Source organism: Magnolia sinica, chromosome 12 (genome assembly GCF_029962835.1).
Source record: "Magnolia sinica isolate HGM2019 chromosome 12, MsV1, whole genome shotgun sequence".
NCBI classification, from domain to species: Eukaryota; Viridiplantae; Streptophyta; class Magnoliopsida; order Magnoliales; family Magnoliaceae; genus Magnolia; species Magnolia sinica.
Window position 1 is genome coordinate 498,060 of NC_080584.1, and position 13,364 is coordinate 511,423.

At 38.4% G+C, this 13,364-nt stretch overlaps 1 protein-coding gene across 14 annotated transcripts in view; it reads right to left on the minus strand.

Moving 5' to 3' along the window:
- Window positions 1-442: 442 nt before the first annotated feature.
- LOC131220720 (gamma-tubulin complex component 2-like) overlaps window positions 443-13,364 on the minus strand; it is a 38,282-nt gene continuing 25,360 nt past the window's right edge. The window contains exons 13-23 of one of the 14 annotated variants that reach the window (XR_009158795.1): window positions 11,380-11,463; window positions 11,172-11,246; window positions 10,535-10,699; window positions 10,313-10,444; window positions 9,055-9,162; window positions 8,891-8,953; window positions 8,499-8,573; window positions 6,156-6,352; window positions 5,863-5,985; window positions 1,006-1,072; window positions 443-902 (exon numbers count right to left, since the gene is read on the minus strand). Coding sequence is in view for 11 of the 14 variants with exons in the window: in XM_058215526.1 (XP_058071509.1) it covers window positions 1,604-1,616; window positions 5,863-5,985; window positions 6,156-6,352; window positions 8,499-8,573; window positions 8,891-8,953; window positions 9,055-9,162; window positions 10,313-10,444; window positions 10,535-10,699; window positions 11,172-11,246; window positions 11,380-11,463 (1,035 nt within the window). In the remaining 3 variants the exon portion in view is untranslated. Of the gene's footprint in view, window positions 903-1,005; window positions 1,073-1,259; window positions 1,405-1,493; window positions 1,617-5,517; window positions 5,557-5,620; window positions 5,640-5,672; window positions 5,986-6,155; window positions 6,353-8,498; window positions 8,574-8,674; window positions 8,832-8,890; window positions 8,954-9,054; window positions 9,163-10,250; window positions 10,445-10,534; window positions 10,700-11,171; window positions 11,247-11,379; window positions 11,464-13,364 lie in introns of those variants that run through there. The other 13 variants (XR_009158794.1, XM_058215521.1, XM_058215518.1 and 10 more) reach the window with 13 other exon arrangements.

Sequence of the window (13,364 nt, forward strand, 5' to 3'; positions counted from 1 at the left end):
ATAAATTTTACCTAACTGGCCCTTGTTAGCAGATGAGACTCCCGATGTCAAACAGTTGGAATGAGCCCAACCATGGCCCCACTTTGAGGAATCCAAACAACTCATTAGGTTCGGACCTACATGAACATTCCCTGGCCTAAAATAATTAAACTGGTCAGTCTACTCATCACGCGGGCCACATGTGAAAGTTGATCGGAGGACGGGTCTTCTTCTCAGACTGTTAATTTTTCTATACACATGGCCCAACTGATGAGTCTACAAGCCTCATTTTTGGATGAGGGCATGTTCTGAGTGCTGCCATTACGGCACGGTATGGGATCGATGTATGCAATATCGAAGAAGTTTCCCGGTGCTACGCATCGTCATCCATCACAAGTTAGAATATTAATGCTTTTCTCTTTACATAATAATCTTTTCACTGTCAATATCCATAGACTAATTTATAAATATAACTTGTTTTTCTTTCTAATCCATCATTGTCACCAACCATTACCGACCTAATTGGAAATGAAATGATGAATATACCCCCATATAAACCAAAGCTCCTAGTTTTTCGGGCAAATACCTGGGCTCACAGCAGCTTTTAATGGAGGCCATGTTGCTATTCAGCTAGAGCTGTTCCATCTCCTTGATCACACACGTATACATGAATGTGGGCCGCATGGGCACCTTGATCATTTCCATCAATGCTACAAATGGTCAATTAAAAATTGCAGTTTCCATAATCATTACTTGGTAGAGATTGAGGGGGAATTCCAATACCAACACTACGTCATGGTATTTATTCCCGCGGCCAGCCTCCATGCAGGTCACTGTCTTATAGCCGTTAGTTATGACAACCACAAACCATCATGACAAAGATGAACCACTTGTGTGATCATGTATTTCATTGAGGATTCAGCCTGTGAGGCACAAAGATCAGTCGGGCAGCCGCATATTATTCAGATAACAAATATGAATTATCATTTGTTACCATTATCGGTACCCTATGGGAATGGGATTAACCTATGGCAAACCGCGGTCAGATCCATTGATCCACAAAAAGGAAAGCAAGTTGTCATAAGATGGCAATCTACATCAAGCAATAATAAACGATGTAGTTATTGATAGTGCGTGAAAATGGCTTCCCAATTAGATTGATCCCATGATGATAAGAGGAACACTGAACCCGCCAACATTTGTGGGTCCCACAGATCCAAGTATGATACCCTTTTTTCACCTACACGGACAGATCAAAGGGAACAAATCTTCCTTTTGGGGGCTCCACATGCGTATTGTAACCAGTAAAACTGTATGAGCCAAAATATGAAATTTGATAGGGAGAGACAACTATGTCAGCTTCATGGAAGTCTTGGAAAGTAATCCATCCAGTTCACGCAGACAACTAATAGAGAAAATCCATCCCTTGAAATGCAAGAAAGAGAAGGAAATTTTTAACCATATATATATATATATATATATATATATATAGAGTGAAGAAAATCATCAGTCACCTTTTTCTCTATGTTGCAGTGCCTTTTAGATGAGGCAAAAGATAAGGCAGAAAAGGTAAGACCGGAACATAGTAGCATTCCCTCACTTCAACTTATGCCGGACCTTGAATCTAGTACCCAATACTGGAGATGACAAATGGTTCAAAAACCAGATTGATCAGATGATCCTAGCAGTGTTACAGCTGTTCTCAATCCAACAGTTTAAAACAAAGGTTAACAATAAACATTCAGCAGGGAGAAGTGCCCGAGTGCTATAGCTAGGACTGTTAAATAGGTGTTATTTTTAAACCACAGATCATCCACAATAGGGCCCACCAGATGGATGGTTCCAATTAATGTCTTCCTGTCACATGTATGGTGGAGAGTGGGCATTACCAAATTCCGCTTCTAGCATTGCCACCATTCCATTTCCCTTGGTTAGAGGATACACTGATTAAAAGGCCATATTCCTAAAGGTAGCTGAGATAAAAATGGAATTACACCGCTGCAAAGTTAAAAGTGTAGAGTACCATTTATTTTATTTTATTGTTTTCTTTTACTCTTCTTATGATTTCTAAAGAGCCAAGGAATATTGTGGTCAGAAAATCAACAGCAACGGGCTTTTGAGTCACCTACAAAATCCAAGAAAGGGGAGATTTGAAATTCTGATTTACCTAGGAATCCTGTAACGGTATCCAAGAGAGGGCAATGCCTAAGGTGTAACAGCATAAAGTAGAAAAATCAAAACGTTTTTAAGATTTTGAAAAAGAAGACAGACAAATTACCATCCATCAAGATAGTTAAAAGAAAACAGACAAATTACCATCCATCAAGATAGTTAATAGAAAGATCAGATACAAAGAGACATCTCGACAGACAAAGACACACCCTCCTAGGGCAATCTCTCTTTTAAAGAGAGCATCTCCGCTATCATCTTCAGCTTGGAAAGACTCCTAGAGTCCTAACAACTAATTCTGGCATGTAAAATGGAGGAAGAGGGAATTGAAACCATGACCTCTAGGTTAGAGTGTGACCGATTTAACCAATGTGTCATTCAATGAGCTATTGTTTAGTTATGTATCTTGTGCTACTTATCAGGGTTATGAGTTCTTTTTTTCTTTCTTATGACCATTTTAAATATCTATTAGCAATCATGGAAATGATAGTTGGACCATAATCTACAGTCTAAGTGAATAATTTCCAACCTATCATGTTTGTTCGACATCCAACACTTCCAATAGGTTGTCCACACCATGAGAATCGCCTTGTAGAAAAATCAGCCCCATCCACTCTTTAGGTGTGCCACACAATAGAAAACAACTTTTAACCATTAATAATTAACAAAGTACAAGTGTGGTCCACTTGGCAAGTGGATGTGCTGAATTTTACACAAAATAATCCCAATGATTGGACCAACCTATTCGATGGGTTGGATGTCACACAAATGAAAGGCTTGAAATTATTTGCTGGGTAGACCTTAAATTATGTTCCAACCAGTTGGACTTGAAATTTTCTCAATTATTAAATATCAAGTTGAGTTGGGTTGAGTCTTCGAGTCCACCCAACCGGGCTGAACTTCGACACCAGTCAAGTTTTGGGTTTTCCAACTATGCCAATAACAAAAGCCCTTACTAGTGGAACAACTTCCAGTAGTCCCCTAGAGTGAGGTTAGGTAAATGGCCCATTCCTTTCTTATTCATGCATCCATACATCTTATGACATCTATGCCAGCTTTAAATTTTTCTTTGATTTCAATCTTTCGATAGACTCCCCACTATACAAGGAATTCCGTAACGATAATGGTGGCTATAACGGTTGAGTTTTCTTTTATTTTTCTTTTTTTCTGCAAAAAAATTTTATATATATATATATCAAGAAAATCCATAATAATGTAAATATTCTAAATTTATATTCATCTTTTTGTTTTAAATATGTTTACGGCAACGTAATGGTTCACTCTTTGGTGAGAGTCATGTATCGGGTTGTCTGGTGAATTGATAAACATAGTTATATTTCTCAAATACTTACACATAATAATCAAGCATTAAAATAAATAAATAAAAACAGGCATAAATACTTTTTTTTCACTTTTTGTAAAAAAAGGCCCACAGAGCTTCAATTCGCTCAAATCACTTCAATCTATTGTTTTAATCATAAAAATTATAGCAAGATGGTCGAAATCTGCTATAGAATGATTTAAGAAAGTTCTTAAAAGGAGGAAGGTGGGAAATGAGAAATTTTGATTTAAATAGAAAAAAGTAACCATTTTTCGACTCTTACAAGGCTTTTTTACCGTTATGAGGGTAATGGCCGTTATGCTCTATAACGGCTTTTACGGTCCTAAAAAACCAACCTATCCCATTTCACCCTTGTATTGCGCAACTGTGTTTGTCATGGCCATTACCGATACGCAGTGGCCGTTACGACTATATCATAATGAATACAAAATGGGTGTGCAAAAGATAACATTATCCACACAACTGTCCTCTAGTTCCAAAAGATTCCTCTGAACAACCTTTTGCAACATCAGTTACCAAATTTTAGAGCACTTACCACAATAAAAAGAATGAAGAAATAATTTCAAACTTCCCTAGCCGCCTTAATGGAGGACAACGTGGTGGTCTACCTACCCCTTTGCTTACCAGTTCATATGGCGTGCTTCAGAAGCATTAATTTCAGTGTCGAAGATAGTTCAACATAAGGATATTGACAACCAATGACTGTCTCATTGCTCTGGCTAGCCTCATATGCTTAGGCTCTGTTTTGTAGATGCCTAAAAAAGAGTTCATCTTATTTTAGTTAATACTAATTATGTATTAGAGATCTTCATCTCTAATGCATAGTGAGCTCATGTCACTAATAATTTTGTAGATCAAGATCTCTAATATATAATTACAGCTAATTAAAATCTGATGAACTCATTTTTAGGTGTCTACCAAAAGCTTCTTAATATGTTAAAAAGATGCATTTTAAAGGGAAGTAATTTTCCAGGTTTTGGTAAAAAGGACAGACACCATAGCTTCCTCTCTATGGATGAAACTAAAAGTGACCAAGCGATTTAAGTTATGACACCTATTTTATTGACCAAACTGTATAATCTAGGGGAACTATGAGTTAGTCAAGTTCCCCTGGGGGAACTATAATCCCTCACCACATAGAACCCTTACCAAAATCTAATGCTACCACCAAATCATATATTGAACCTACTCTCTTTAAGAAATGCCTTACCCATCACTCTTAAGATGGCCCTAACCCAGTAACCTCACATTAACCGAAGTGAAAAATTTTCATTGTTGACAATTTTTCAGCACAGAAATTTTCAGGATCTTTCCAAAATTTGTGGTTTTCCTTGGGATAAACCAAGAGAAATTTTAAAATACAAATAAAAAAAATAACAAGAGACAAACAATGATATTGACAACATGAGTGGTAAACAAAGGATTAGGAAAATATCAGGTTTTAGAAGGTACAAAATTTTGGGTGTTTCAGATGAAAATATAAACATAGAGTTTGAAGTTACTATCTACATATCATCCGAATTTTGGGAATATTTTGACAATACCGAGATATTATTGGGAAATTATCATATTCTGAAAATACTGGGAGAATATCATTCTATTTTCAAAATATTGGGCTGGCACCATATTTCAAGCAACGTATTTCAAAATGGTTATGAAACGGCTGAAGCAGCAGTAACCATTATGCATTACGGGGTCGTAATGGCCGTTACGGAAAAATTGGCCCGTAATGGTTCTCTACAGGGCCAAATTAGGGTTTCAAAAAGAAGAAGCCATAACGGCCCATATCGTAATGGTAACAGCGGTAGCCATGACAACTACCGTTACTGTTATGGAATACCTTGATTTCACGTAGGAGAGCCACCCCACACCACCCCCCCCCCCCCCCCCCCCGGGAAAAAAATTTAAAAAAAAAAACCAGCTAGTGATCCCTCCTACTCCAATGCTGTATCAGTTAGCAATGATGGATCTCCATAAAGCACGAATCTCAAACCCAAACTGCCACACCACTTACCTAGCAAAGTCCAATTGTTCTCACAAAATTCTCCCTCCATCTCCTCTGAAATCTTGAACATCGTTATGAGGTTGAATTAGTGTCAAACCCTTCTTGCATGTCAAAGAATAACTTTTGAAGCTACATAGAAGAATTCTAAGACTACAAATTGACAAATTCGAGGATAGATTCACCAAAGTGAACTTGATTAGACAAATTGAAACTACAATAAAATGTATTCCCAATTGGTTTAAGCACTAACAATATCAAACTCGCAGACAACCGTGAATTGTACAAATAATGAGCACAACAAAGCATAAAGCTTTCACAACAAACCTGGAAAAAAAAAAAAAAAATGGGTCAAATGGTCAGGACTCACTAATCATTTCCGATGCCCAGAATACACTGTGCGAGATGTGTCAAGTACGGCTCAGCTTGTGAACTGCTGCTTAGTATGGGTCTGAGACTCTGAAGTTCGGTATTGAATTCCTTCTCAAATTTCCTGCAGTATGCAAAGCTAATGTAAGTTAAAATTTAAAATTTTAAAAATAAAATTAAAATTAAAATTAAAATTAAAATAAAAAAGAAGAAGAAGAAGAAGAAGAAAGAGCAGCAAAAGTTGGGAACCTAGTTTTCATCAGAATGCCTTCTATTGTTTTTACTCCAACTTACATAACAGAATCACTGACAGACATGTTCTCCGGAGATAAATTTAATTCCTCGAGTCTATGCCTTGATCTCCTAGGTTTGGATTTTTCCTGTCTGGAAGAACTCTCGATGGTCTCGGGCTTGGGAATGTAGAGTGATGGTACCAACCATTGAATTGCTGCTGCATATTGAAGGCATATTGATTTCAGTTTCTCCACCTTCTGCATAGAGATAACTGAAGGTATAAGAACATAAAAAGAAATCAAGGTGAAAGGCAGGCAGTACTTAGTATATGAACTACGGAGAACAAAGTTATTCTATGAGCCTGAACAAAAATAAATAAATAGATGACACAAACCACATAAAGAAAATCTATGAAGGGTTGCTGCTTATCTTTTAGTTACAAAATGTGGAACACATCTAGGTGGGTGGGTGGGTGGGTGGGTGGGTGTGTTGGCAAAGGTGGGAGCACATCTAGGACATCTGGATTGTCCCATCTGCTGGCTCCTAACATGGATGGGATGTACCCCTAAAACCACACCAGTCAGATGACAGTAGCCACTGGTTGGCAGACTTACAATCAACACTTAAATGTCCTCCAATTGGTGGTTAGGATCACCCAAACCCCATGATATTCGTGGTATCCCTCATCCAAGGTAGGCCCAACAGATTAACAGTCCCAATCTGCTACATGTGTGCCATTTGAACAGACACAGAATGCTTGATAAGGAACTTAAATATATCATGTATGGACCTAACAATCTAATCTAGCCAAGAAACAATACCCCGCTAAGCTAAACACTTGTCAAGAAGCTGTGTCAATGGGGTGTAATTCCAGCATGTGAGAAGTGTTTCGCAGGGAAAAAAATTTAAAACAAAATTTCCCCGTTAGATAGGTCAATGAAATAAGATCACAGGCATTGTACATAGATACTTAGATTGGATTAGTTTTGAACGGCTCACTGAAGTTAATTTTGTTATCATCACTCATGCATTTGCACGACAAACAATAATATACAAAATTGTAGGTAATTTAACTGATCCACGCAATGGAAGTTTAACAGATCCATGCAAGATATAAGTGTCTATATATTTGTCTATCTATAGTCGATTCATTCGTGGGGCCTGCATCATGTATATATCACATCCAACAACACCAGCAGGTTTGCCCGCCATGAATCACATGCCACAAAAATTAGGCCAATCCAATCATTATGTATGCAACACTGTTAAAGGTTGTGGCAGTTGCCCACTCATTTGCATGGTGTGGCCCACTTGATGACTAGATGTCCACGCGCAACTGGCTGTAGGTGATAAAATTTGTGCAACTAGTTCAGTGTGGGGTCCACCATGGTATGGCATCCAATCCATCCAGTAGGTTCCCTCCCTCCTACCGTGGTTATGCTAATCAATCCATCCAGTAGATCCCCACCCTTGCTGTAGATGCAAAAATCATGTAACCAGTTGCGCGTGGAGCCCACTGTGGTGTTTATGGCATCCAACAAGTCCAGCAGGGTCATCGCTTTGCCATAAAAAGGGGACACCTCAAAAATCAAGCCAAAGCAACCATTAGATGGGACCCCATATGAATTTAGAAGCCATTGGTTGGTTGTTCATTGTTTTCTATGGTGGTTGGCCTGGTTTTTAGGGCATCCTAGTTTCACAGTGGGGATAGTACCACCATTCTAAAAATGGTGGTGATTCTTCAATTGTGCACATGGGGTAGTTATATGACAATCCAGACATTCTAAACTTCTGATCCAATTATGGCTGAAGGATAACCCAAAAATTACAGCAAGAAGAGCGGATCATAAGCGTCTGATTTTGCCCTTTTGGAAGGTTAGGATAGCCATACATGCATCCCACATATAAGAGGATGAGCGGCCACCATTATTTTCTTTTAAATCATCCATTTGATAGCCATCTATTGGATATTAGATGGGTAGCATTGCTTGATTGGCGTGGTTCTAGAGATTTGCTCCACCCATAATGAGCCGCACGACTTGGATGGTTTGGATAGCCCTGCATGAATCCCATGTATGAGAGGGATGAATCAGAGAACCACAATAGAACCCACCCGTGGAAAAAACCAAAAGGCACACGCAAATAGACGTTTAGCATACAATTGCTAATTGAATGAAGCAAATGGGATCCCTGAAGCCAACAAAATATTAATCAGCCCAGTCTTAAGGCACTCAGTTAACAAGATGGATTTTAATCAAAACAAATACTGTTGCTGTTGAAAGGCAACACACAATTTCAGATGATCCAAGTGAATTTGATTTCCATTTCAAGAAACAAGGATTGAATTGTAATGAAGTAGGATACACTATTCATATCCATTAGACAAGGGAACAAATTCCTGACCTTGAGAAGTTGAGGCAAGAGAAGCAGGCACTCTTTCAGACATTTTTTAAGGAAAAAATCGTGGTGTTGGATAACCTGCCATGCATCACCCATGAGTAAAGTCTGTTCTTTTAGGGTGTGTTTGGATGTTCCACTTCCAGCAGCAGATGGGATGTACTCTACACAAATATGTATTGAGATATTCCTCTCACTCTATCAGTTCAGACCAGAAATTTAGGAAGAAGGAATTCAGCTTATAGTTTCTGTTTTCTGCACCAATGCCAACTCAAAGCAGGGAGCTTCAGCCAAAAGCTCCATACCAACCATTACTGGGAGTCACATCCAAACAAGCCCCTACATATAGCAAATAAAGTACATTTAAGAAGAGGAAAGTAGGAGAATGATGAGAAGACCTCATCTATGCTCTTTGCAGTTAGAAGTCTATTGTGCATCACATGCCAATTGGGTTCAAGAACCTACGAATGGCGTACAAGGAATTATTGCAATGAACAAAAGAACTTTGGTTCCAAAAAATGACAATAAAACGCTATGCCATTGAAAATAAGACAGAGCTTACCTCAAATGTCAAATAATGTAAAAGGCTATTAATAAATTTAAGCATGCTGCGGCAAAGCACTGAAGAGCGGGAGATGGCTGTTCCCAATTTGTTAAAAGCACGAACCCCCTGTAAATATATCACTAATTTAGAAAGCAATCAAAACCCACCCAAGAGAAATTAGTACTTGCAGAGTGCAAATGACCCTCTGCGAGTGACAAACAGAAGCGCCTGCACATGCAAGAGTAGCATATGCACAAGATCCAACAATTCATCAAGGGGGGGCTTTTTTCTTTTCTTTTCTTTATTTCTTTTTTTTTTTTTCTTTTGTTTTGTTTTTTGAGAAGCCAAAAAACTTATTAAAAGAACCAACAGGCAAAAGAATACAACAGCTAGCCATAGCCAGCAAAAAACACTAGCCAAAACTCAGAACATCCACTCCCTGATACATATAAAAACCTTCCTAAGGACTTTCAAGAGGGGGCCGCTGCAATTACGAAAGCAATGGTTATTTCTCTCTTCCCAAAGAGACCAAAGACCAGCTAGTAAAGCCATCTGCCACCTAGAATTTCCTTCCTTCCTAGGACCACCTTCGTGCCAAGTGGATACAGGAACATCCCAGGAAACTTTGAAAGAGTCAAGACGAGCGGCCCACACTCTCCAAGTGAAAGGGTAATGGATGAATTGGTGGTCCACCAATTCCACATCTTCCATACACATCAAGTAGATATTTGGGATAACCATAGCCCTCTTGCGCAAATTGTTGGTAGTGAGCACCCTTTTCCTACCAAAAAGCCAGGTGAAGGCCGCAACCTTTGGGAGGAACGGGGAACCAGAATGCTTGATGATGATTATCACCTAGTCCAAAAACTAAGCAGGATAACTTGCAGGTTAAAAATATACAAATTGTCCACATTCAGCATAAATGTGTGGCCCACCTGATATGTGGACCACAAAGAATTTTGGGCTAAAGCACATTCACTATGGGGGGCAACTGGAACGCTTGATGGTGATTATACCCTAGTCCAAAAACTAAGCAGGCTAACTTGCAGGCTAAACACATTCAAATTGTCCACATTCAGCATAAATGTGTGGCCCACCTGATAAGTGGAGCAAAAAGATTTTTGGGCTAAGCACATTCGCCATGGGGCCTGCCTGATGAATATCCTGGATCTTACAAATGCATTTCTCTTAGGGAACTTGTGTTTGGCACTTACAGATGCACGGCTGCATGTAACACTCCTTGCCACCTAAACATGTCTACATGAAAGAAACATACACATACTTGATGGACTTGCCATGCTCCACAAAGTTGCCGGTTGACGTGTTTACAATGAAACAGGAATCGGAAAATCAACTGATACTTTGTCAAGGCTTTTCTGGAAATCACAAGGGACAATGGCCATTGCACCTGTTCTTGTACCAAAATTTAATTACTAGAGAATATCCCCAGAGGATACTATGATTCAAAATGATAAAGGAATGCAAGAATATGACATACCTTGTAACTCAGAGAGAACGTTTCTAGGCCAGTGACACTTACTGGCTCTGTCTGATCATTACCATCAGAAACATGCTTCTGAACTTCAGGAGTAGAAAGTAAATTTTTCATCCCATATTCCAGATCACTGAGAGTCCCCAATCCATTAAGCAAAGAAGATCTTTCCTGTGTATGTAATGGGAGGACAGAAATATTAGGTTTGAGAAATCATACTTGCAAATCATCTGCAAGCACCAATCACTAGTGCTCCACAAGTAACAATGCAGTATCCATCTGTGCTAACCGGGCCCGTTCATCTCACTGTCCACATGATGAACATGTCCTAGCCCGGAAGACATGCTAGACCATTCATCTGGTGGACAAACATGTACAGTGAATGTGAACATTTGGTTATACCATTTTAACTGCCCGTCTCTTTGTACAAGGGTGGCCTACGTGATGAGTGGCCCACCCAAACTTTTCAGCTATGACTCATACAAAGTGGGGTTGCTTGATTGATGAACCTAATGTCAAACACAAGCCACAATGGCTTGCATCGATCATTTCAATCAGCATTTGCAGCATGTATCTGCAAGTAACACTCATTCAATTCCCACCAACTCTATATTAATGCAAGCTGATAAAAGGAGTCACTTACCACACAACATGTCAGTTCCTCGTGACAAGGATCTGCTGCTGCAGCTGTGGTCCGCAAAGCAAGGTCTAGAAGAGACTGTACTCTTACACAGCATCATACATTAAAATGGATCTGAAGCTGCTCCCCAGGTCTTAAAGAATCTTTAAAAAGAAAGAATAGAATATGAAGACATCAACCCACTATTAGCAAAGGTGAAATTGAACCTAACCTGCAGTTTCTCTACAGATATATCATCAGGCCTTTTAACAAGCTCATCTCGAGCTATATCCATAAAATGAACCAAGAAATCACCCTGTCAAGCAGATGACAGCTCATGAATCAAAATACCGCAAGTCCAACTGCTTCGTAAGACCACATGTGCGCTCAAATCAAGAAAAAGATGCCCCATGCTGATTCATAATATCAACCCAAGCGAAAAGGCATTCAGAGCACAAAATGCTCTACATAATAAATGAAAGTTAAGCATTCAAACTAATGATCATGGCCAGGGGTGTTCTGAGTTCATGTTTACCTATCAAAAAACAAAAAACAAAAAACAAACGGAATACAACATCAAAACTAAATGAGCCAATAGAAGAGATTTGATTTCTGTAATCTTAATAAAATTTAACACCAGGTAACACTTGTTGAATCCAGCTGATAGCCCATGCACATATCTCCATGCCCATGGGCCTTTTCGATCATCATCGTAATCTGAGACTAATCCCAATTAATTGGGGTCAGCTACATCCTACATGAATCCTGTTCTACCATTCCTCGCCATCAAGGGTCATACCTTCAATTAGAACATGGGTCATCAAGTCTTTTCTTACCACCTCCATCCACGACTTTTTGGGCCTTCACCTTTCCCCCATAGTTTAAAGCCTTCAACTTGTATGAACTCACTCCAAACCAACGCAGTTCTCGATCTCCGACAATGTTCCAGTTATTGCCAATATTATAGATAATATCAGCAATAATATCAATATCGCCAGGCTAACGATACAATGTTCCAAGTATATGTGATATATCACCATTGCATCACTCACATATTCTATCACCAAAATATTGTCATTCCCTTTATAAAGTCTCCCTGGTATTAACTGTATAAGCAATATTATCACCAATACAGCTCAGGAAGGGGAAAAATATGTGTAAATACTCCAAAAATCAGGGGAAAAAAAATTTTTCTTTTTTTATCGGGGGGGGGGCGCAATCCCTTCAATTTTCCTGAATCAAATCCCTCATTTCCGGAAAAATCAGCACTCAAAAGCAGCAATGGGCCAGAACATGAAAGGTAAGAAATTTTTGAAAAAAAAAAAAGGTTTATATTCTTAGATTTTAGCATGGATTTCACTATTAATCCATGTCTATGCATGATTGTGATGCATAGATATGGATTTGATTTGAAAATCTCAAGATTTGGGGGTCAAATTTGAGGAAAATTAAGGAAAATCCATTTTTCCCCCATTTTCTCTCCTAGAATCTATGTTGATGAGAGTTGGTTGATCTATTCGTGCAATTTTTTGATTTTTTATAAATAATTATTATTATTATTTATTTAAAATTTTGAAAAGTAATTAAAAATCTGTTTTATTTGGAAAATTAGATATCTATTTTATTTTATTTATAGTTGGAAGTTGACGATCGATGGGGTCCACTTTTTGACAAATATATTACTTTTTTACTGATTTCAAAAATGTGATAAATAAAAAGAATGCATTTATTTATAATATTAAAAAAAAAATCATGGATATATGGTTGTATGACGTATTTTTTATTAGAATAGAGATGCCAAACGAGCCCTTGTTTCTTATTCCCTGCATTTGTCTGATATGAACTCCTCCTTTTTTTCACTATTGCACTAGTTTTCTACGACAACACAAGGTTTAGGCCCCTATTAAATAGAAACTTGTTGTGTATGGTTCTTTTTTACAATTTCTTGATTCCTAAATATGTAAACATGTGTCTTTTAGAATCTCATAAAGTTTTACTAGAAAACTACACCTTCTACTCCATGTTTCCCCAATGTTTACCTTGGTCAGTGATACATTCCCCGGTATTGACACTATCGAAACATGTTTTCGTATCCCTATCAACGAGACATGCAACAATACTAATACCTTGAGCACTGGCCTTTGTTGCACATGGCCAAACCATCTATGTCAAATGTCCCTCGTCTTAGTAATAGTACCTATTGGTGCTACTCCTAAG